Here is a 25787-nt window from a genome sequence, read left to right on the forward strand (position 1 = left end):
GATTTTGGATCTGGAAAGAATGTCGGCAGTACGGTCTCTTCATTGGGGTGAAAAGATGGCACAACCTTTGGGAGAAATGAAGGTGCGTCCTTAGCACCACCTTGTCCCGGTGAAGTGTGATATCTCACTGATCCTGTGCGCTGAGGTAAGGCCAACCAGTAGAACAGTCTTTATAATAACCAGCCTGATATCCGCTGACGCTGTGGGCTCGAAAGGCTTGTGGGCCAGTGCGCCCAGTACCACGTTAAGGTCACAGACAAGATGTGGGCACTTGATTGGGGGATTCAATCTGGTCAGCCACTTCAAGTGCTTCTTGACCACCGGATTGGAGAAGATGTCATCTCTAGAATTTCTGTAAGCCTGTATGGCCAGAGAAAGACAACACATTGTCCAGTGTGCATGCCAGAGGATCGTTAGGGGAGTTTTTCAAGTCCTACTGGCAGTAAGAGTTTAGTAGACTATCCCAGTAGTTTGTAGATCCCCAACTCTTAGTAACAGTCTTACTAGCGTAGGACCTTGGTAGTGTGGCAGAGCAGTCAGGCTTCTCTTAAGCAGAAGATGTGACCTGTAGGTAAGTACTCTGAATTTTAGTTTGACCGGCACAGCAAAGAAGCACTTACACGTTGTTAGGCAAGATTGTGTGCAGTACCCTGTGGGAGACTGCACCTGCCTTGTCCTCTTGGAAATAGTTAACCCAACCTTTGGTATAAGCATGTACTACACAAGTTGGTAGAATGACTGAGCAGCCAGGCTTATCTCAAGTGGAGTCAATGTGAGCTGTAAGGTTGTAATGCAGAGTTTCACAATGACAGTTAATCAAATAAACACTTATACACAAGGTTTCTTGATTAAACAATTTTTAATTTAACAGTCAGTTGAATAAGCCTTCTTTAGAAGGGAGCAAAACATTTGCCACTTTATAATATACTTCAAAACACACTCTTAGTTTCTCTAATCAGATGATACGCATTGGGAATGGCACACACGCATTTCCTACGCCCTCCGGTGACAAATAGCTAGGACACTGTGGACATTGATTTATCACTGGTACATTTAGAGCAATACAGAGTTTGGTGCAAAAGATTAGATATGGGAATAAAACAAAGGTTAACAAAAACAATTCATAAACTGATAAGTACCTTTTGAACCCTCCAATGCAAAGTAAATTGACCCTTTCCTGGAAAGGCAAAAGCACAAAGTCAGAGGTAAGAAGAGTCTCTCAGGGAGCCAGGGCAGCCAATGTTAGTTGAGCAAAGTCTAGGGGAGCTGAAGATCTTCTTGCAGGTAAGTAAAAGTTTTGTACAATGCTTTTAGAAAGGTTTGTAGAAATGAAATCACTGAAGGGCCACACGCTGGGAGGATTGAGGGGCAAAGCTGCAAGCAACTCTGCAAAAGGCAACCAAGACAGGTCTCAACTGAGAGCTAGCAAGGCTACCCAACAAGAGGTAAGTCACCTTACTTTTACAGTACCTTTTGTTTGAAGAAAACTGGATCCAGCTGGCTTCTGTTCCTGTGTAGGTCTGCAGGTCCTGTGTCCCTGTGCCTCAGTCGTGGGGACAAGAGGGAGGACGTCTGGGGACTCCTGCACTACGAATGGAAAGTCAGCCGCAGCAATGGCCAAACTTCAGATCAGCTACACTTCGTGGTTTCAGCTCCTCGCGGCTCTAGCAAATAGCACCACAGCGGTTCTCGAATACCTTTGGAGACTTTCCTCGCATCTGGGGTCCAGCACTCTGTTGAGGGCTCAGGCTTGGTCAGTACGGCTTTCTGGGAGTCCAGTGGAGCTTCCTGGAGTTCAGGTCCGACTTAAAAATGATGCACTCGATCTGGTGTTCCTCTCTCTGGCAATCGGTCCTGCAGCAGCAATGGAAGTACAGCCAGCTCAGAGAGGATGTCCAGACCAGTTCGCTTTGGGGTTGATTGGTCCCACCAACGCAAGGGAAGAAGTCGTCTGTTGCAGGGCTTGTCTAGTCGAGGATAATTCGGAGCTTCAGCACAGCAGCAGGGCTTCAACCAGTCAAACGGTCCAGGAGTTTCAGCAGGCGTCTCTTCCAAGTTCTTATTCGGATTTCTTTGTCCACTGGTCGACTGCCTTCCAAGCAAAATGTCTTGCCTAGCTGTCACCCACAAAGCAGAGTGGCGGTCCTCCAAGGACAGCCAGCTAGCCAGTCACCTTTGGGTGCATTCCTGTAACCCAGGGGCGTAAGCACAGGGAGTTTCGGCACCTCCCTCAGTTCCTAACCCTGCCAGACACACTGGAGCCAGAGGCGGGCTTCACCAGTGAATCCTGCCAAAGACAAAATGAACAAAGGGACCAAACCTGGTTTGGCGCACAGAGTGAATCTCAAGAAGGACCTTTCCAACAAGAAATGGCAAAAAAAGAAGACCGGGCCATTCTGGCACAATGGGCACCCATGGGTGCTCTACTGCAGCTGCAATTGCAGCCCGTAGTAAAGACACACAATGGTAGGCAAAAGTAAACCACTGACACCAGCCATTAATTATAGAAAGGGTAACATAAAAATGTAACATGAGAAACTAGACAAAGGGGATACTAAGTAGCCCCCCCCAGCACCCTATTGTAAGTTAGTGTGTGCTGGGTCTACAAAGTTACAATGTAAGTAAAGTAAATTTCACTTCACTGTTCTTGGAAACCGTAGTTAATCCAGGAGAAGGTATTTAAACCTTTGGAAAATCTGAAAGACTTCCCTGTGTCACTGCAGTAAAAGATAGTATACAGTCGGGTTTTGCTTTCCGTGTACTGTTGTAGACAGACTCACAGTCTCTCTTTGGTTCCAACTGTCCCTCATAAGTCATACATAAGGTACTTGTATTGCTGGGAAAGATCTAACCTGGATTTCATTGTGAGGCTAAAAAAGTATATGGGTTTTACTTACCTTGAGTTAGCAGTGTGCCATCCAAAAATAAGTTACAAAATGTACTACTTAGCTCAATCTATGTTTCACTGATCTCAAAAGCACCTGTACTTGAATATTACATCCTTAGATTTTACTCACTAGTATAAATGTGTGTCATCACAAAAGTAGTTATATGTTTTTACTTTACCTGGAATAACTGTTCCACTATTCACAAAACATATGCTGTCCAGTTGACTGATTATGTGATTTGTTACTGAGAGTCATTGTAAAACTGGTAGGGTCTACTGACATGGCATTACTGAATGGGTGTGACCTATACTGAATGTGTATGAAAAGGTTTTGACTTCCCTAGAACTACTGTTAGGTGTTCCAAATATATTTTATGCTTAGGGTCTGTGCACCTTCAAGCATAGTGTTGTGTTTTGATATTTGGGATTACATATAATGTGTGATCTTACTTATTTACCCCTAGATTTATCTGGGCCTACCTGTATTAAAATAAATCCTTTATTTTTACAATACATAGTGTTTGTGTTTCTTTGGACCATTTGTATTACAATTTCATTTGTACTGATTCTACAGCCTTCTGGCCCTCCTAAAATAAGCCTGACTGCTCGGTCTACGCTACCATGAACTCAGGTGGTACAGCCTTGGAGTCTTGTACTGCCTCAGTTGAATGGTCTTACTAAGCCATTAGTTGAACTTCAGAAAAACAGTCCTAACACCCTGTTACCATGATAACCCCTGTTACCCCCCCCCCCCACCTTTTTTTACAGATCCGCCTGAGCGCCTGGAGACCAACTCCGTTGGTGACGGTGCGCAATATAAATACCTTTAACATTAACATAACTACTTTTAGGATAAGTTATACTAGGTAAGACCTTTTTGGTTTAATATACCATTACAGTTGCTTTGTTGATCAGTTGAACATAGTATAACATAAGCAAGAACTCTTTACACTAATTTAAGATTGCACCAGACAGACCAAGGTCAGCTACACATAAAGAACATGCTTTAAGAATGGCACACAGCTATTCTAGGCAGGTAAAACTTAATGTTGTAATATACTATTACGGTTGCTTTTCAGGTCAGTGGAACACAGATTGAGGTAAGCAATTAGGATGGCACATAGCTAGCTCAAAGTACGAAAAACCCATTTACTTTGTAAAGGAGCTACCAGCAACTTATAGGTAAGTATAACCTAAGGTAGACTTATTCTAGACAGGACAACAGCAAGCCAGGGGACACAAGACCCGATTGGGGAACTTAAACACCTATTCTCTGAAAGAAATAGTTAGTGAGGCCAACCGCATTGCTTTTGGGAAAGAGGCATAACCAATTCACAGGTGAGTAAAATAACCTTACATCTACTTTTCAGAATGGCACAACATACATTCAAGGTGAGAACTTTTTTAACTGCTCACTCGCAGAGCTCCAGTTACCAACTAACTCTTTCGCAAGGAAGTACTTTTCAAACACTTGTTATTCTTTTCAAGACAAACTCCTTTACTTATCCAGGCCTTCCCTAGTCTATTGCATGAGTTCACTCAGAGGCAGAAGAGGGACCCTAGTGGTCTAGGTGCCAGCTGTAGGCACGGTGAGATAGGGTTTGGTTGCAGGTAAAAGTCAGAGTTCCTGTGGAAAACTGTTCAAACAAGTAAGTAGTTCACTTTTAAAGTAAGTTAGGTTCCAAAACACCCTAGGAGGATTCCGGCAGTGGTCCTGGGTGAACTGGATGACAGGACTCCCAATCACAGAAAAACCCCCAAAGCTTTACAGAAGGCAGAAAGGCTTAAAGTAAGTGAATACTCCAGCCAACAGTACCTCAGCACAGAAGAAAAGTTGCAGCATGAAGACTTCAGGAACTGCAGCCAAAAGACTCAGGCTATGATTCCCTTTATCATGAAGCCTGAAAAAGATTTTGCAGCAGGGATCAACAGAGAAGACTCCAGGCAAGAGTTTCTTTGCAGCTGGATGAGTCTGAGGTTTTGGTGCCCTTTTCAGAAGCCAGAATCCCGTTGGATTCTCATCACTTGCTAGGTCCATCACTCTGATGAGGGGACTTTTGGGCTTGATTCACGTCTCAGGAGGTCCTGCAGGATGCCACCATTCAGAAGACTGTGCACCGCACATGGGTTTGAGGTCCCAGGGTATTTCAGCCCTGCATGGTCGCAGCACGACGTGGGACGGCTCAAAGGTCTTGTGGATCGCGTCAGGCTCTGGGTCGTCCTTTTCAGGATCCCAAGGTCGATTGGAAGGAAAATTAACAGCAGGCTATGGTTACACAGCAGGCTCTCCAGTCGCTGGAAATCGCTATGGCCGTCGTTTCTTCATCTTCCTCTTCGGTTTCGCTCCATTCGTCGCCTTGTCAGCAGCTTCCAGGTTCGGGGTATTTATCAGGAACTACAGCACAACTTCTGCATTCTCTACCTGCATTTTACAGCAAGGGGTGCTCTGGCTGTCCATTCAGGACAGCCAGAAACCCCACTGGGAGTATTTTCCTTTCAGGCACTGTGAAAGACAAAAGGCTGCAGAGTTTTGGACTCTTCCCTCGCTTCCTACCTTTCCAGACGCTCTGGAGCCTGGGCGGGGAATCCACAGGATTCCCACCGAGGACAAAAACAGTCACCGAGGTCGTTCCTGCCTAGAATGGCAGGGGAAAACCTCAAACAGCCAGCAAACAAGAAATAGCAACAATAAGGAGGCAGCAATTTTAGCAAAATGGTCTCCCTTCTGTGCATTACTGAGGCTGAACTAACAGCCTGCGAGTAATGACGGCTAAAAAGCCATAAACCTAGTTATACAGCCAACAGCCATTCAAGGAAACTTGCAATTGTAACACAATGTTACCATGTAAGTAAGAAAGGGGATGCATTGTATCCCCCCCAGCATTCTCCATAAGGAGGGGTGTGTTGGCTCACTATATAAAACGTAAAGGGGGATGAACATTCCTCTTTACTACTTGGAAACTGTAGTTCACCAAGTACATGAAGGGGAAATTAACAGGGAAGCCCAAAGGGGCAACCCAGCCTAAGCCCAAAAGTTATAGCAAACTAGAACTCCAACCATAAACTATGGAGAGACATAAAAAGGTCACCCATAAAAAGAGTAAAAGACTAGGTGAGGGGAGGGGGGAGGGGTGGGGTGGGGAGGGGGAGATCCCCCTTCACCTAGGGACAAGGTAAAATAGTTACCTAGTCAAAGCAAAATATTCGGGGGTTGTCACAGGTCAGGAAGTTTTATCATTCATATGAAAATCTTACCCAACACTAAGAATCCCACCTTTTTGGATATTTGTGATGTGTACTATACATGGTTCAATTGAGGATTTGCTTTGCCCACAAAACGCAAGCGACATAAGCCTACATTAAACCTGAAGATGGACATTTTTCAAAACATCTTGACATCCAGTATAGTAATCAAACAAGAAATAGAACAAACGTTGAATTTAGAACTTTGTGAATCAATGATTTTATGACACAACTAAAACCAGTTTGGTCATTATGTAATACAAGCATGAGAAAGACCTTTACATTTAGCATGGCAGTCCATTCACTTAACTACCGAAGCATTAATCTCATACCTCAGTGTCTCGCGAGTAGTATAGCCGGAACCAATCAATATAGATTCATCAAACAGTTTGTCCATGCATGGAATGAATTCTGAAATATAAAAGTATTAAACTTCGTTCAGAATGTTGCATTAGAAAGAGACAACACTCACAAAAAGCAAGCAGTAGGCCAAACGCCATTTCTTTATCAATCTAGATGGCAGAGTGATCAATAAAGATTAATCTTCCCATTGAAAGAAATCTCGGAAACATTAGCAGGGACACTTCATGAGTGACTAGGAGAAGCTAAGGTACACCTTTGCCACTTAGCACAATTGTACACTTTGTTTGAAGGATGAATTGCACTATGGGCGCTGTTTCAACAATTTGATTTTTGTGAGATCCGTTGTCCTTTTTAGGGACCCATTAAATTTGAGAGCACTCCCCAAGTTATTGTTTGGATATCTGACTACAAGAATAGGTCAGAGGGACTTTTACTGAGGCCCCCAACCCTGAAACCCTTTTATGTGTGTTAGGCAAGATTGTATGCAGTACCCTTTGGGTGCACTACAACAACCCTGACCTCCTGGCAATAGGAACCCAACCTTTGGTATAAGTCTGTACTACACAGGTTGGTATTATGGCCGAGCAGCCAGGCTTATCTCAAGAGGGGTCAATGTGAGCTGTAGGGGAGTTACACAGAGATTCACAGTGACAAGTATTCAAATAAACAATTACACACACGGTTTCTTGAATAAACAATTATGAATTTATCAGTCAGTTAGCGTAAGCCTTCTTCAGAAGGGAGCAATATTAAAGTAACACTCAAATACACTTCAAAACACACACTCTTAATATTCTAAAATCAGTGAAGACCCTTTTGGGGTGGCCCAAAGTCACAATCTACACCCTCAGGTGAATTCAATAGCTAGGGTACTGGGGACATTAATATCTTACTGTTGCATTTAGAAAACTTTTATAAATTGGTTAAAGGAAAAGGTTATTAGAACAAACAAGCGATCACAAATATTCTTAAGCAGGCAAATATTTTTAGATCCACTAAGCAGAGTCATTCATTACGACAGATTAAGCCAAAGTCAATGGGCAAAAGTCTTATATGGGCTGAAGCACTTCTGGTAGGTAAGTAGGATAAGTCTTTGCACAATGTTTTAGAAGTCTTTGAAGAAAAGAAGAGTCAATGTAGGGCCATAAGCTGTTTAGACTTCTGAGTAGTAGAAGATGCAAGCAACTCTACAATAAAAGGTAAGTTCTCTCAGACTTTACAGTACCTTTGTATTGAAGAAAAAGTGCTGCAGTTGACTTCTGATCCTGTGCAGCTCTGCAGATCTCTCTGTTCCTTGGACTCAGTCGAGGGGACAAGAGGGAGGACTTCTGGGGACTCCTACACTGCTGTGGGATGGTCACCTCTCGCAACCGACAATTTTTCCAATAAGTGGCACTTCAGCGTTTCAACTCCTTGCGACTACCGCAAATAGCAACACTGTGGTTTCTGGCTGTAGAGATGGACTTTCCTTGCTTCTGGGGTCCCGCACTCTGTTGAGGGGGCTCAGGCTTGTCAGTCCTGCTTCCTGGGAGTCCGGAGGATCTTCCTGGAGCTCTTGGTCAACTTAAAAGCAACGCACACAATCTGGTGTTCCTCTCCCTGGCTATTCGGTTTCCAGCAGCAACTCTGTGGAAAGGCAACCAACTCTGAGAGAATGTACAGCTGGCTTGACTTTGGAGTTGATTGGTCCCACCAACTCAAGAGGAGAAGTCGTCCTTGCAGGGGCGTCTGTCGATACGAATTTGGAGTTTCAGCACAGCAGCAGGACTTCACCGGGTCGTCCACTTCAAGTTCTTCTTCGGGTCCTTCGTTCAGTGGTCGACTGCCTTCCAAGCCAAAAGCCTTGCCTTTTATTCAGTTCTCTACCATTCATTCCAGCCTAGCTGTCAGTCAACCAGCAGGGTGGCTGTCTTTGCCGGACAGTCAGCCAGCCAATCACTACAGAGTGCATTTGAGTCTCCTAAGAGACTAAGCACAGGGAGTTTCGGGCACCTCCCTCCCTTCCTGCCCACCCCAGACACCCTGGAGCCAGAGGCGGGCTTCACTCGTGAATCCCATCAAAGGCAAAGCAAACAAAGGGACCAAACCTGGTTTGGCGTGCAGAGTAAATCTTAAGGACCTTTCCACAAAGAAATGGCGAAAAAAGAAGACCGGACAATTTTGACAAAAATGGCACCCTTGGGTGCTTTACTGCAGCTACGAACGTAGCCGCCTGTAAATGCACATCACGGTAGTTAAAATTAAACCACTGCCACCAGCCAACAGACACCTTATAGGATCCTAAATGGGTTGTGAGTTATGTTGAAAGATAATTGTTTACGAATACTTCGAAATGTCTATTCTCTGAATGAATCTGCGGAATAAATGAACCATGTTAATACAAAATTAAACCACTGCCACCAGCCATTCAGTGAGGAAAGGGTAACATAAAAATGTTACATGAGAAGCTAGACAAAGGGCATACTAGGGAACCCCTGCAGCACCCTATTGTAATATAGTGTGTGCTGGGTCTAGAAAGTTACAAATGTAAGTAAAGTCAGTTTGACTTTACTGCTCTGGGAAACAGTAATTTATCCCAGAGAAGGTATTTAAACCTTTGGGAAATCTGAAAGACTTCCCTTTGCCACTGCACTGAAGGTGCTGTGTGTCACCATGTAAAAGATGATGCCTATGGAGTTTGTCAGGCTCCATAACCAAAAGAAACACAAAGTTCAGAAATCACATTAAAATAGGGTCTCACTCTCTCCAGGTTAATAAAAATCAAGTTCTCAAAATCCAGCAAAGTTGCTGGGGGTCTCTAAAGTGGAGGGAAGTAGCACATTCCTGAGAATTCTCCCTAAAAATGTGGTCCTATGGTGTTAGGAAATATTTCTCTTTCGGCAACTGTCCTCCATATTCTATGGACTCCCAAACATTTTGCTTTTGTTTTTGGACCTGTCCTGCCTTTTTACAGAGAGTGAAGCGTTCAGCTTCACTTCCCTGGCCTTTTGCTAATTTGTCATGGGGAAACTGATCAGTCCTCCAGGCTATCAGTACTGGGGAAACTATTTTTCCCTTTTTTCTTTTTACCTCTTTTTGTAATTTGTTTGCAGTGCATACAGAATCTTTAAATGCAGTGCCGTGGGATACCTTTTCTATCACCCTAGGCTTTTACCCTCGGGATTTTTGATTACTTTTATGTGTGCCTATAAATAAGCTGGTGGCAGCAGTTAGATATTTACAATTTTCGCAAAACTTTTAGTGTGCACATTCGGTTTTACCGCGTCTGGCTACTAAACATGGCTAGTGCCCTAAAATGGCCATGCAGTGAGATTCTTCGCTTGTTCTTTGGCCATATTGGTTCTTGGCCTTCTTCCTGACTTCGCAGGTCAGGAAATCCCTAAGATGGTCATCCATTTGCCTGGGAAAGCTGCTGTTTTTCAGGGTAATGCATGCCATTTGTGTGTGGGCCCAGGACGTGGGTGGGACTGGCTGGTCCCATTACACATCTGTGGCACCAGGGAGTCTGGGGGAGGGGGCTGTATAAGTGAAATCTACAGTGGTCCCCGATAGAACCACTCCTGGCTTTTTTTGATGGTGCAGATCCTTAACATTGGTGGATGTGAAGACTGATTTTCTATACTTCGGACTGTTGGACAGATGTATAGAAGGCTAACCTATATTGTGACAGGGACAACTCTGGGGAGCGGTAGCCAAACCAGTTCAAGGTAGCAGTGATGAGGATCTAGGCTAAGTCTCAAGAGGTGGTGTGCTTGTAAAGGGTCCACAATGAGTACACTCAATGGGGATCACAGATTACGCCTAGTATGTATAAAAATACAGTTATTTATGGCCAAACAGTGAAAATGACTAACAAGTAGACAAATCACAACACTAATAATAGATTACATATATAGAGCCCCTAGTTGAGGGCATAATACAAATCAAACCCCTGTAAAAGAAAGTACTTTATTAGATTATGCACCAATAGTGCACAGAGAGTTAACCCTAACTTCAATTGTCCTTCCCCAAGTTGTCTGGGGCCTTATGCCCAAATGTTCTGGGACGTTGCGACAGTTTGTGAAGCTGGAAAAAATGAAGGTAGGGTCTCTGGGGTCCAGTGAACAGTTCCAAGGGTTAGGGGACAATGTATTCTAACTAATATATGTGTCCCCAACGTTCGTGAGGGTTGCGCCTGCAAGGTTTGGTAAAACCAAATTATAGTAAAGGTTTTGTAAACGTTAGGAAACCTTTTAAAGTGAGTTTAGGGGCAGGTAAGAACCACTATAACTTACCCAGTGTACTGCCGATTCTTCCCCAGACTTACCAGGTCAATGGAAGAGGATCGGAGGTTGCTTTTCCCACTGTCAGTCGCAGTCCTCGATTCACAGGGGTTGCAGGTTCGAGGTGATCTCTGGTTGGTGCCTTTCGCTGGTGCAAGGACTCTCGGATGAAGAATGCAGCAGAATTCAATGCAGGACCCCTCTCAGGACTGGACTCTGGTCAGGTAAGCGATTTCAAACGGTGGTCACCGCAGCATGGTGACGCAAAGGGCCTCACTTGTCGCCGTCAGACTTTCCCTCTTATCTCGGATCCCCTTGAAGCTAGGATGATGATATTCCGCTGAGTTGAGTCCTGTAGGACAAGCAGAGGATCCCCAAAGTTCCAGGTCGGAAATCAGAATGGTGACGTCAGTAGCATGGTAGCCCAAACTCTGAGGTGGTCAGCCACAGGACGGACTTGGGACACTTCCAAAGGCTCTTCTTTGCAGGGTACCGAGCAGGCTCTTCTTCGCACGGTACCGTCAGGAATGGATGTTCCCTCCACTCCAAGGGTCGATGCTCCCTCGCAGGACCCCTTTGACCCTCCGACTGGTGGGATCAACCAGTCTCTACGCCCGCTCGAGATCAGGCTGTTCAGAGCCCTTGGAATTGTCCAGAGACCACCCAGTGGATAGACCAGCTCGCCATTGAACTACCAAGACAGAAGCATCACCATTCAGCGTTTTCATATGGAAACTCGGTGGTCGCCAACTCGTGCTACGTCACCTTCCTACAACGTTTCAGCTTCACAGCAACAAGGGATCCTGTTGTCTTAAAAAAATGACTGTAGAGATGCCGACTGTCGCACGTGTGCAGTAACTGTCGCCAGATCTAGTTTTCCTCCACCTGGTAGAGTGTTCTGAAGAGACCAGCATTGGTGCGTCATGCATTTCTTCATCAGAAAGGGTTGTACTCAGCTCCTGGGCTTCCTCTACTGGATCCAACGGTGGGAAAACCTACCTCCAGCGATTCCCAGTCACCCTGCCTAGTCACTTGGGAAAATCAGAATGAGGGAGTTGAGTACTCAATACTTCAGGCCGCCCCTATAATAAACTTTAGAATACACTTTGGTTTGTTGCATTCATCGCAATCTAAACTTTTTTTCCTAAAAGCTGTTCTAAAGGATCAAAAGATAGTCTTACTTGTAACATTTGTGGGGGATCAGAAATGAGAGGTGAACACAAAGTTGTAATATTCTAATTGTCAGACATTTTTATTAAACAGAAATTAGTTGGATAAACGCCTCTCTAACCGCATCCTAAACAAGAGTTTACCTGCCTAGGAAACTACAACTAAAGATCAGTCTGTCAAGTCGTTAGAAACTTAGAAACCACCATTGTGTCCAAAACATTCTAATCTGACCCTCACACTAGAAACAAACTAAGGGTGCAAGGAAATGTCTCTGACTTGTGTTTAAAATAAAGTGTTCATAATCAAAATATAAAGATAAATCCAACAAAAAGTGTTCTCCAAGAAGAAACCCTTGGATCCAGAGGATGGTTCCTTTCCCCTGGATGTTTAGGTAGGATGGCAAAAGTGTTCCTTTTGAACAACTAATTCTTGGTATCACAAATGTGTGTCTCTCTAGCCAATAGTTCATTTGGTGCTTTATACTATATTCAGGAAGATCTTGTTCAAACAATACATTCCATGACATCTAACACGTCCTTGGTTTCTGTTCGGGAAAATTCTCAGAAATGTGCTAATTCCTCTCTACCTTAGAGATCCCCAGCTCTTTTGCTGGACTCTAGGACTTTTTCATTTTTTCTTGGAGAGAGTGAGACCCTTTTTTCCACTCTCTCATGTATTTTAATGTGATTGTAACACTGTTTCTCTTTGGTTTTTGGAGTCTGACAAATTCCATAGGCATCGTTTTAAATGTTTTCACACAGCACCTTTAGTACGGTAACACAGGGACGTCTTTTTGATTTCCCCAAGGTTTAAATACCTTCTTTTGGATGAACTAGTTAGTGAAGTGAAGAACAAGTTACTTTCTTACCTGGTAACGTTCTTTCGATGGGATGGTCCGACGACGTATTCCATATCTATGACATGTAATCACCACAGCTGTGCTGCTTCGGAAACTTTTTTCGGCGTCTGCGTCCTGCGTTGATGACGTCGATGCGCCGTCGAGGACCTCCTCCGACGTCCGACGTCATCCGATGTGATAAGTAGGACGCACGACGCCCGTAGCCTCAGTTGTAGTTTTTTCCCCCAGAACGTGTGACAGAAGTCAACTGCCAGTCAGACACAAAGCCTTGCGGAACGTAAGCTGCAATCGCAAAAGAAATTCTGCAGCGGGGAAGGCAGGGCGGGAGCGATATGGAATACGTCGTCGGACCATCCCATCGAAAGAACGTTACCAGGTAAGAAAGTAACTTGTTCTTCGAGGGGATTGGGTCCTCCGACGTATTCCATATCTATGACAGACTCCCAAAGCAGTACCAAATCAAGGAGGAGGGAAAGAATTTAGAATCAAAATTTAGAATAGCCAATCAAACAGCAGAGCAAAGGACCGCCTTGCCAAAGGCCAGATCCTGCCCTCGGACGGAGTCGAGGGAATAATGCCGTACAAATGTATGTACTGAAGCCCAGGTGGCTGCATCACAGATGTTGCGAATAGGAACACCCATCTGCAGGGCAGTAGATGCAGCCACACCCCTGGTAGAATGGGCCCGCAAGCCAGCCGGTGGGTCCTTACCCGCCAAGCGGTAACACTCCGAGATGGCCAAAATAATCCAGCGGGACAAAGTCTGTTTCGTCACAGCCTGCCCCAAACGCTTTCCAGCGTAACCAATAAAGAGTTGATCGTCCACTCTGACCCGGGACATGCGTGAAACATAAAAGCTTAAAGCTCTCCTAGGATCAAGCGTATGGAGCCTCTCCTCTTCCTTACCAGGATGCGGAGGAGGATAGAATGCCGGAAGAACAACCTTCTGGGCCAAATGAAACTCCGACACTACCTTCGGAAGAAAAGAAGGACGAACTCGAAGGACAACCCTGTCCTTGTGAAAAACAGTGAAGGGTGGCTTAACTGAAAGTGCCTGTAACTCACTCACTCTGCGAGCGGAAGTAACCGCAACTAAAAACACAGTTTTCAGAGATAACAGCCTCAAAGGGCAAGAATGTAAAGGCTCAAACGGAGCACCCATAAGAAACCTAAGAACAAGGTTTAAATCCCAACCGGGCACCAGGAAAGGTGACGGAGGGAACACATTAGTGAGCCCTTTCAGAAACTGTGAAATTAAAGGGATTTTAAAATAAGAACACTCTTCAGACGAGCGCTTAAAGATGGACAGCGCCGCCAGGTAACCTTTAATGGTACCCACTTGCAAGCCCCTGTGGGCCAAAGAAAGCAAAAAGGACAGAACCATGGGGATGTCACATGCAAAAGGATCCACATTCTGAACTCTGCACCAGTCGCAGAACTTACGCCAACGGCAACGGTACAGAGACTTTGTTGCTGGCCTTCGGGCCGAAAGCAACACCTCATCACGTCTTCAGGGAGGTCCCAATCCTTATACCTCAACCTTTCAGAAGCCAACCGTGAAGGTTGAGGGATCTGACCTCTGGATGGAGAACCTGATCCCCCTCCCGTGAGAGCAGATCGTCTCGGTAGGGAAGACGACGTGGAGGGCAGATGGACAAGTCGAGAAGGTCCGGGTACCACGTCCTCCGAGCCCACGCCGGAGCAATGAGGATCATCCGGGAACCGAACTTCCATAACCTCCGCAGCACTTGCGGGATGACGGGGACTGGAGGAAACGCGTACAGCAGCGGGAACGACCACTCCACCACGAACGCGTCTCCTAAGGCTCCTTTTGGAGGAAATTCCCGCGAGCAAAACCTTTCGCACTTCCGGTTGACACTGGAGGCGAAGAGATCCACTTGAGGGGTCCCCCAAAGGGCGAAGATCTCCAGGAGAATCTCCTGAGCCAACTCCCACTCGTGAGAGATCGCGCTCTGCCTGCTCAGAGCGTCCGCCGTCACGTTTTCGTCTCCGGCCAGATGAACTGCCGAGATCGAAACTTCCTGCTGGATGGCCCAGAACTCGAGCTGCATCGCCTCCCTGCACAGAGGAAGTGACCCTGCCCCCCCCTTTTTGTTAAGGTAGTGCATGGCCACTGTGTTGTCCGTCAGGATCAGGACATTCTTTCCTCGCACAGTCGGCAGAAAAGCCTTCAGGGCTAGCCTGACGGCCCTCAGCTCCAACAGATTGATATGGAGTCTGGACTCCGACGGAGACCAACGACCGCTGACTGTCAGCCCGTTGGCATGAGCTCCCCATCCCGTGAGGGATGCATCCGTCACGATCGTCACCTCCGGCCAGGGTAGCCAAAATGGAGCCCCCTTCATCAAGTAGCCTTCGACGGCCCACCACAGAAGGTCCCGGGCGACGGAGGGCGGCACCTGAACCGGGTCCGACATCCTGCCGGAGGACTGCGACCATTGCATCTTGAGTGCCCACTGCAAAGATCTCATCCGCAGGCGAGCCTCTGGCACCAAAAGAATGCAGGATGCCATGAGGCCGAGCAACCTCAAGAACTCGAACGCTGGGAGCGTCTGGGCATGCTGAAACTTGTGCACCATCTGCCGAATGCGAAGAGCCCTCACCTGGGGAGGAAAACACTGCCCCAGGGAAGTGTCGAGCACTGCTCCGATGTACTGGAGCCTCTGTGTTGGCGTCAAATGGGACTTCTTTAAATTGAGGGAGAAGCCCAGCCTGTGGAGGGAGAGGCAGGTGACGGACAGATGATCCAGGACTTGCTCGGGAGAGCTCCCCCTGATCAACCAATCGTCCAGGTAGGGGTAGACGTGAATCCCCCCTTGCCTGAGATGCGCTGCCACCACCACCATGAGCTTGGTGAAAACCCTCGGGGCGGAGCTCAATCCGAACGGCAGGACCCGAAACTGAAAGTGGGAGTCGCCAACCGCGAACCTTCTTGTGCTTGGGATGGATCGGCACATGGAAGTAAGCATCTTTGAGGTCGAGTGACACCAACCAGTCCTGAAGCTGAAGGGCCTGGAGGACTTGAGAGAGAGTAACCATCTTGAACTTGTCCTTCCTGAGGAGTTTGTTCAAACCGCGCAAGTCCATGATGGGTCTCAATCCTCCGTCTTTCTTGGAAATCAAAAAATAAGGGGAATACCATCCCTTGTTCCTCTCCGCTACAGGCACCAGTTCTATAGCGCCTTTCTCCAGCAGGGCTTGAATTTCCTGCGCAAGGAGCGGATCCGGACACTTCAAAGAGAGGTTCCCCGGTGGATTGTCGCGAGGCCTGTGCCGAAAAGGAAGACAGTAGCCGTGGGTTATGATCTCCAGAACCCACACATCTGAAGTAATGGCTTGCCACTCTACAAGATGCTGCGCCAGCCTTCCCCCAACCGGCGAACCATGGGACATGGCCTCATGACTGAGTAGGAGCGGCTGCGGCGTTACCTGAGGGCAAAGAGGCAACTGCCCGAGCGGCCTTGGCACCACGGGTACCTTGTCGTCCACCTCTGGTACCCCTGCGTTGGCCCCTTTGACTGCCAGCTCCTCTCGCTCTACTGAAGGACGAGTAATAGCGAAAGGAACCACCCCTCCACTACTGTCCCCTAGGACGAAAAGGCAGAGGTTGGCGAACTGCAGCGCCAAACAACTTCGCTGCAGCTTTTGAGGTCTGCAACCTCTCAAGGCTCTCGTCAGTCTTGCTGCCAAAAAGGTGTTCACCATCAAAGGGCATGTTGAGGAGCCGGGACTGCACATCAGGAGCAAACCCCGACTTCCGCAACCACGCAAACCTGCGTATCACGGTGCTCGCCGCCATGGACCTACTGACGCATTCAGCTAAGCCCAAACCCGACTGAACGGACTCACACATGGCATCCTTACCATCCTGGACCATATCAAGGAAACCATCCTGTTCGTCCCCTTCGGGAATATGTTCAGCCGCTAACGCAACACAGTTCCACAGAGTGTGCGTGAAACGTGACAAGGCGCAAACGGAGTTGGCCGCCTGAAGCGCCATACCACCAGAAGAAAACACTTTCTTCGCCCAGCCATCAAAACGTTTGTCGTCCCTATCCGGAGGGATGGTAGGGTACGCCGCCTGCTTTGCCGGGGCCGTGGCCGCCTGCACCACCAAACTTTCCGGAGTGGGGTGCCTGGTCAAGTAGCAGGGGTCGCTACTGGCTGGACGGTATTTTCGCGACAAGGATCTGCCCACCGCCGGGAGACTCTCCGGAGCAGTCCAAGCCGCCGCCACCCTTCTCTGTAAAGCCATATGGAACGGCAGTACCGGGTCAGTTGGGGGACCAACATCAAGGATGTCCGTCAGATCATCCTGCACAAACTCCCCTGGGGGAGCAGACCATCCCAGATACTCAGAAACCCTAGCCATAAGGCGCCGGTACAGGGAATCGGCATGGGAGCCAGGCTCAGGCCTACAAAACTCCACCTCCGGAGAGGTGTCCAGTCCACTGGCATCATGCAGCGACTGCCTCAAATCGTCAAACTGACTATGGCCCGAGACAATTTCATCTGGCACCTGACGAGGAACCAGGCCATCAGAATCCTCATCCGCCTCTGAAATATATTCCAGGTGGCGAAAAGAAGGCACCCGAGAGTGCTTGCTCTTAGCCAGAGCCTTCCTAGGGGGTACTCCCGTGACACGGGGCACCTCCGACACGAAAGGCGTCGATGGCGTCGAGCGAATCGGCGCCGACGTCGAGAAAACCGGCAACGGCGCCGAGAGGATCGGCGTCGACGTCAGATGCAGCGCCTCCAGTATCGGCGGCGTCGACACAGCCCTCGAAGCCGGAGCCCCGAGCGTGTCCCTCGACGACCTGGTCGCCGACGGCTTCGACGACTTCCTCTGAGCCTCGAGAAAGCCTGTCGACGCCCTCGACGCCTCAGACGTCGAAGACATCACAGGTGCACACGGTCTCGAACGCGTCGAGGACCGGGACCTGGAACGGGTACGGCGAGAACGAGCCTCCTTGTCCGAACGGGACCTCTCCCGTGACTCGTGCCGACCACTCTTGCGAGCAGTGTCTCTCGACCTCTCACGGCCGACCCCACTCGGGGGCGCGGACGGTTGAGTACCCTGCGACTCAAGAATCGCCACATTTTCTTCCCGAAGGAAGCCCATTCCTCCGGCGTCGCACGGCTGGTGGGGTAACCGACGTGCCGGGCAGAGTCCTCGGAAGAGGACCTGGAAGGCGACCGGTGTCGGCGCTTCCGAGAATGCCTCGAAGAGGCTGAGGAGTGGCGAGACCGACTCCTAGAAGAAGACCGACGAGACTTCCGACAATGACGCGGAGAGTCACCCCTCGAATCATCCGTTGAAAGCCCCACCGACTTCGACTTCCGGGGCTTGGACACCCGACCTACCGACAACTTCTTCTTACGTTCGCGTAAGGCTTTGGACGTGAGCGACTGGCAGTCGATACAGTCATCCGTGTCGTGGGCCTCCCCGAGGCACCAGAGGCAGGCGTTGTGCGAGTCAGTCACCGACATCTTGGACCCACACTCCCCGCACTTCTTGAAGCCCGGACGCGGGGTCGAAGACGAAGTAGAAGACATTGTCGAAGGAATTACACAAACGAACAGGTTCGAAGAACCGAAAAGAACAGAACTCCAAAGAGTCGAGGCGTAGAAACGAGAAACACGAAGCAACACGTTCGCGGAAAAAACGGAACTGAGGCTACGGGCGTCGTGCGTCCTACTTATCACATCGGATGACGTCGGACGTCGGAGGAGGTCCTCGACGACGGCGCATCGACGTCATCAACGCAGGACGCAGACGCCGAAAAAAGTTTCCGAAGCAGCACAGCTGTGGTGATTACATGTCATAGATATGGAATACGTCGGAGGACCCAATCCCCTCGAAATTGACTTTACTTACCTTTGTAACTTTCTAGACCAAGCACACACTATCTTACAATAGGGTACTGGAGGGGTTACTTAGTATACCCTTTTGGTTAGTTTCTCATGTAACATTTTTGTGTTACCCTTTCCTCGATGAATGGCTGGTGGCAGTGGTTTACTTTTAACTATCATGGTGTGCCTTTACCGCGGGCTGCTTTTGCAGCTGCAGTAAAGCACACAAGGGTGCCATTTCTGTCAAAATGGCCCGGTCTTTTTTCGTCATGTCTTTGTGGAAAGGTCCTTCTAGAGTTTTTCTCTGCACGCCAAACCAGGTTTAGTCTCTTTGTTCATTCCCCTTTTGCGGGCTTCAGGAGTGAAACCCGCCTCTAACTCCAGAGTGTCTGGGGTAGGCAGGAAGGAGACCTAAATGCACTCTGAAGTGATTGACTGGCTGACTGTCCGGCAAGGAGAGCCACCCTGCTGGGTGAGTGGCAGCTAGACTGGAATGAATTGGAGACAACTGAATAAAAGGCGAGCCTCTTGGCTTGGAAGGCAGATCGACCACTGGACGAAGGAACCGAAGAAGAGCTTGAAGAGGACGGCTGCTGCAACCAACTCCTGGACCGTTAGTTTGCTCGGTAAAGCTCTGCTGCAGGTCCGAATCGCCAAGTTCGCATCGACAGAGAAGCCTTGCAAGGACGACTTCTCCCTTTGAGTTGGAGGGACCAATCAACTCCCAAGTAAGCCACTTGGACACCCATCTCGGACCTGGTTGCACTTCCTCCGAGTGCTGCAGGAAACCGTAGAGCCAGCGAGAGGGACACCAGATTGTGTGCGTTGCTTGTAAACTGGATGAAAGCTTTTGGAAGATCCTATGGACTCCCACGTAGGACGACTGCCCAAGCCTGACCCCCCCCCCCCTTAGTTGAGTGCGGGACCTCAGTGCTTATTGCTATTTGCTGTAACACAATTAAGACATTTCTCCAGGGTTTGCTGAAGCTCTGCGTTCACCGCTGGCTTCCCTCTGTGGCTTGGACTGGAGAATGCTGCTTGCCAGCACGAACGTAATGCCAGGAGCTCCTCTGAGGCCCCAGGTACTTACACAGTACTTCCAGAGTGCCTGCTGCTTCTCCTTCGTGCCATGCCGGTAAGTGTGACTCGAGTTTAAGAGCCGCTGCATGGATGTGCCTGTTAGGACAGTTTCTCTGAAGTCCAATTTAGGGCTTAGTAAAACCATTCAATTGAGGCAGTAAAAGACTCCACTCTTAATATAAGGCTGTACCACCTGAGTACATGGTAGCGCAGACAGAGCAGCCAGGCTTATTTTAGGAGGTAGAGGGGGCTGTAGAATCAGTACAAATGAAATTGTAATACAAATGGTCCAAAGAAACACTGATACACTTTGTATTGTAAAAATAAAGGATTTATTTAAAAAAACATGTAGGCCCAGATAAATCTAGGGGTAAGTAAACATTAAAGGAATAGTGTGCTCAAAAATATTCTTGACTTAAAAGATGAGCAATAATCGAAAACATACATTAAACATTTTTAATGCAAGTTCCTATGTAAACTTTTGAGCAAACGAGGCTCAAAGCGTTTACATGGGAGCATCCATTTTGTAATTTCAGGAAGCCTGAGCTCATGTTAAGCTCTGCCCTGGCGGCACTAAACAAACAGCAAAAGCCCCCTACTGGGAGCTTTTGCTTACTGCAGCCAGAGCAGAGCTCAACATGAGCTGAGGAGGCTGCCTTCGCTTCCAGTTTACGTTTTCGGTGCTCCCAAGCCAAGGGAAGCAAAGAAAACATAAAATGAAGGCAAAAAGCACAGGCGCGGCAATTACAAATACAACGTTGTTGAATTTGTGATTGCCGTGGTTGGAAAACCAACCAAGAATGTTGTATTTCTGACTGCAGCGGCTTTCGCATGGAGTCTCCTAGGCTCCCCCAACCCGGGGGAGTGGCACAGGTAAGTCTTCCAGATTCCCCAAAGGTTTAAATACCTTCTCTTATATAAACTACTGTTTCCAAGAGCATTAAAGTGAAATTGACTTTACTTACATCTGTAACTTTCTAGACCCAGCACACACTATCTTACAATAGGGTGCTGGAGGGGTGACTGCCGTCCGTACCTGAATACAACTAACTGCATCTCAGTAGCAAGAGCTCCAGTACTATCTAAGCTTGACTACCGCAATGCACTCTACTTGGGTACATCGCAACAACATATAAACAAAATGCAAGTTAGGCAAAATAACGCAATCAGATCGGCATGCAACATCCCCAGGAAACAGCACATCACTGCAACTAGACAGGATATAAAATGGCTCAACATTAAGCAGAGAATAGACTTAAAGTCACTCTCACTTACCCACAAGTGTCTCCACAACCAGGACCCTATATATCTGGCAACTTCTCACGTCATACATCGACACGACCCACTAGAACAGCGCAATAGCACTGTGTTATCCCACGATTCAACCAAGAACGCGCAGGTGGAGTCCGCTTCCCAGTCCTTGCCGCAAAGAAATGGAATACTTTACCTATCTCCATAAGAGAGGAACCGTCCTTTTCACTATTCCGTATCAAGGTTAAAGTCTGGTTCCATGAGCAGGAACACAATCCATCCGCTTTATAAAACAATTTAATCAATTCCTTTACTCAATTGTCACTGCTTGTATATATGTAGTTGTTTTCAAATTGCATAATATTCTGTATTTATTTTGCTACCATATATGTTAATAGTCTGGATTGTTTGTACATTTTATGCATGTGTAATTTGTTAGTGTGCTTGGTTAGTTTATGCCTTTTTAAACATGTACAATATAGCGCCCAGTTGCCTCAGAGCTCGGCCGCGCTCTACAAATAAATATAATACAAATACAAATACTTAGTATCCCGTTTGTCTAGCTTCTCATGTAATATTTTTATGTTACCATTTCCCTTTCCTTGATGAATGGCTGGCGGCAGTGGTTTACTTTTAACTACCATGGTGTGCTTTTACGGCAGGCTGCCGTTGCAGCTGCAGTAAAGCACCCAAAGGTGCTATTTTTGTCAAAATGGCCCGGTCGTCTTTTTTCGCCATTTCTTTTTGGAAAGGCCCTTCTTGAGATTTACCAGGTTTGGTCCATTTTGTTCGCTTTGCCTTTAGTGGGATTCACGAGTGAAGCCCGCCTCTGGCTCCAGGGTGTCGGGCAGGGACAGGAAGCGAGGGAGGTGCTGAAACTCCCTGTGCTTAGTCTCCTAGGAGACAGGAATGCACTCTGTAGTGATTGGCCGGCTGGCTGTCCGGCAAGGACAGCCACCCTGCTGGGTGACTGACAGCTGGGCTGGAATGAATGGGAGAAACCTGCATAAAAGGTGAGGCTTTTTGTCTAGGAAGGCAGAGTCAACCACTGGACGATGGAATCCAAAGAAGAACTTTAAGAGGACGCCTGCAGCAACACCTGGACCGTTGGGTTGGACGCTGAAGCCCTGCTGCTGTGCCGAAGGTCTGAATTCGCCTCGACTAGAGAAGCTCTGCAAGGACGACTTCTACCCTTGAGTTGGTGGGACCAATCAACTCCAAAGTAAGCCACCTGGGCATCCTCTCTGAGCTGGTTGAAATTCCACTGCAGTTGCTGCTGGAACCGAATAGCCAGGGAGAGGAACACCAGAACATGTGCGTTGCTTTTAAGCTGGCCAAGAGCTCCAGGAAGATCCTACGGACCAGGAAGCAGGACTGACCAAGCCTGAGCCACCTCAACAGAGTGCTGGACACCAGATGCAAGGAGAGCCCACCTCGACAGCCAGAAACCGCAGTGTTGCTATTTGCGGCAGACGCAAAGTGCCACTTGTTTGAAGATTGCAGGTTGCGGACGGTGACCGTCCAATTGCAGTGCACGAGTCCTCAGTCTAGTCCTCATGACTGAGGCCCCGGAACACCAGGTTCTGCAGAGCTGCACAGGAACAGAAGCCATCTACTGCACTTTTCTTCAACCTAAAGGTACTGTACAGTCTAAGAGAACTTAACTCTTGTTGTGTAACTGCACTTGTTCTCTGTTGGTGAGACTTGGTGTGGTTGCTCTGCAGAGTTGCTGATAGCTTCTTTACTTGACAAGCCTAAACAGCGTGTGGCCCTACTTTGAGTTCTTTTCTACAACAAGTTCTAAAACGTTATGCAAGACTTTTACCTGCCTCTGAGAAGTGCTTCAGCTCACCTAGACTTTTGCCCAATTGACTTTGGTCTAGCCTGGCTCCCTGAATGACTCTTCCCTCTGTTAGTGTGTTTTGTCTTCCTTCCAGGAAGGGGTTAGGATTGCTAGACCTCCAGATGGACATCCAGAGAGATCACGTTTGGCATGGTGGAAATATGGAGAGAATCCATCTAAAAAAAGATCCAACATACACATCGTTTCCTGTAATAGAAGCATTGATGGTGCTTTTAAAACAGTTAACGAATTGTGCCAAGATGAGACATTTTTTAAACCACAGCAGTTCCAAGAGGAAATGGAAAGAGTACTAGGTTATGAGTTGGAAACCGCCTTACCACCCTGGGGGCCAGTTTGATAAGTGGTTATTGTCCAAAAAGGCCTTTTAAAGCATTGACAAGAGAAGATAGTTGCTCTAGAATATCGATATTCGGAATTTTAGATAATGAGCCAACTGAATTAGGAGGACCCGGATCTTGCTTACAAATGGGGGAAAAAAAAAATAATCAAGAAATGACCATGCGTCTTCCATGGTCGGAAATGCCTGGAGCGGTAGACCAAGGAGTGTTAGGTCTGGTCTATGATCCCAAAGCAACTTGGCAATTATTTGGGTTTGCAACTTGCAAAGCATACAAATGTTGTTGAGGTTCAAAAGCTTGACCCAATCAACATCATTGGAGACAAGATTACGCAGCGAGGGAATTTTATTAAAATAATTCATGAGGAAACAGCGATTAATATGTGCTGGTCCATTTACTGATAGATCACTAGACCAACCAAGTATGTACTTCATATGCTTCAGAGAGTACAATAGATAAAGTCCTGGGACAGGAAAGTGGTGTTTCGGAAGCGCCAAGTTGTGAACTGGCGTTGTACTTGTTTTGTAGTGATGTACAAGGTATATCTCGCAATGGAGTATGATTTATCTCAGAGGATAGCCGTTGAACCTTTCTAATGTCAATAGATGTTGTCTCGAAGGAAGATGAGACATGCAGGGCATTACCTTGTTCAGTAATGGAAACAGTTATTGACTGGGGAATAACTTCAACAGTCGTGGCTTAAGTTGAAACAGGTGGGTTTTTGGGAAGAGAAGGAGCCGCCGCCTGCACAGTAGTCAAAGCTTTTTTGTTTTGCGTTGAGGGAAAAAAGTTGGATAGCTGAAATTGAATAAGAGGTATTTGAGGTTCAACGCCTCTACAAGGTAATAATGCAGAGGGAATTTGTTGTATCGGCATAGTTTGAGCCAGAGCGGCTTGTGGATTTGCAGATTGCATCATGAAATTGGTAGTTGATGGCGTTTGATTTAGCCCATCTACTCCTTTTAATTGCAGCACTATCTTGCTCTCATCAAGTTGATTGAGATCTAGAGCTTGTTCATCAAGAGAAAGATTGCATAGATTTTTGATATTGGTATTGTGACATGATTTTTGGAAGAGGTACATTTTTTTTAATTTAGAATTTGCAGGGTTGCCTGTGGTCTTATTGGTGTTCTTTTTTGCGCAAAGACTCCTTTTAAACACCCTCATTTGTGTTTTCTTTTGCTTTGCGTGTCAAAGTGTTGGGTGTGCAGACCATCATCCTGAATGTTAGGGTTCTCAGAAGGGGAGTCCTTTTCTTGAATAGTATTAAGTTCTTGATCTAATAAATCAATGATGGCTGAGGGACTGTCAGGAGAATAGATGTGAGGGACGATCGAGGCGCCCAAAAGAACCGAATCTGTCGGACATTAGGGAACTAAATTCGCCCTGAATAGAATGTGTTCTATTTGTAGCAGTCTATCATGCTGTAGTTTGGCAACTTACACTAGATCAATCTGGGGGCCTCCAAGGGGCCACTTGGAGGAATATTTATACCTTCAACAGCAAGAGCATATGACTTAGACTGCACATTTACCAGTGGGGTGTCATAGGTTTGAGTGTACTGGGAAGAGTGACCTACATCCCCTGTCCTGGTTTGAAAACACAGTTTTACAGGCCAAGAGAGTTGTTTCAGGGCAGGTAGCATGACAAGTATGTCAGGCTTCTTGGGCTAAAATGAAGCCTTCGATTTTATTCAATTTGGATAAAGTGACTGTAGGGGAGGGCAGGTCAATAGGACCCCCCCTCTAGCCGTCACGCTCAACTGGTCTCCACGGGGGCGTGCTCGTGTGCGAAGGAGGATGTCTGCACTGGTGGTCTTCTGCTTAATGAGGACCTGCTTGCGTCTTCTCTTCTGTCTTGCCTCAGGAGATGTACGTCTGCAAGTTGAAACAAGATATTAGCCAACTGGGTGGAGCTGGTTTTGGTTTTCACCTCCTTCCGTGTTATCCTTCTCTTTCCCTGGCTCACCTTGTCTATTATATGGGTGAGCTCTCCGTCCTGCACACTCGGGCGCGGTTACTCTGTAGTTCCTGGATCGAGTTACTTCACTGATCCGATGGAGGTTGCTGTAGTGGATGGACCGGAGTAAGCAGGTAAGTCTCTATTCCAATAACTCCTTAACTAGCTGCCTTAAGTCCTTGCATGCAAGATATCTAATATTCGTTTCTTGTCTTTCAGGTGCGGCACAAAAGCGGTTTTTGGTTGATGGATGACTCTCCTGACAATGATGTGCAGGATTCTTGCCGGTAAGTAGAGCGCTATGCGAGATGCGCTAATAGTTCGCTTTATTTTAGCCTTCTTGTTGTGTGCGATTAACCTGCTTTGTCTTTTCTGTTCGGCAGGTGCAGCGCTTTTCCAGGAAGAAGATGGAAGGTCCGACTGACGGTGTCGAGATGCGGCGCGATGCAGAATGATGGACAACTGCTCGCTGGAGTTCCTGGAGGAGGCCGAGTCAGGTGCGTCGCTACCCGAGAGGGAACCTTCTGTTCTGATCTTCTACAGATGCGACGGCCCTTGGATAAGCGTAAAGGCAAGGCCCGGATGTTCTGCAGGTAAGGCCTTCAATGCGTGAATAACTCTTGTCATTATATTTTCA

At 47.3% G+C, this 25787-nt stretch overlaps 1 protein-coding gene across 8 annotated transcripts in view; it reads right to left on the reverse strand.

The window, feature by feature from the left end:
• The window catches only part of TRRAP (transformation/transcription domain associated protein), a 2065012-nt gene that overhangs the window by 1743732 nt on the left and 295493 nt on the right, over nucleotides 1-25787 (reverse strand). For all 8 annotated transcript variants that reach the window (XM_069647248.1, XM_069647247.1, XM_069647244.1 and 5 more), the window contains exon 13: nucleotides 6463-6541. In XM_069647248.1, the coding sequence (XP_069503349.1) occupies nucleotides 6463-6541 (79 nt within the window). The remainder of the gene's footprint in view (nucleotides 1-6462; nucleotides 6542-25787) is intronic.

This window comes from Ambystoma mexicanum, chromosome 2q (assembly GCF_040938575.1).
Source record: "Ambystoma mexicanum isolate Mex_15411 chromosome 2q, UKY_AmexF1_1, whole genome shotgun sequence".
Taxonomy (NCBI): domain Eukaryota; kingdom Metazoa; phylum Chordata; class Amphibia; order Caudata; family Ambystomatidae; genus Ambystoma; species Ambystoma mexicanum.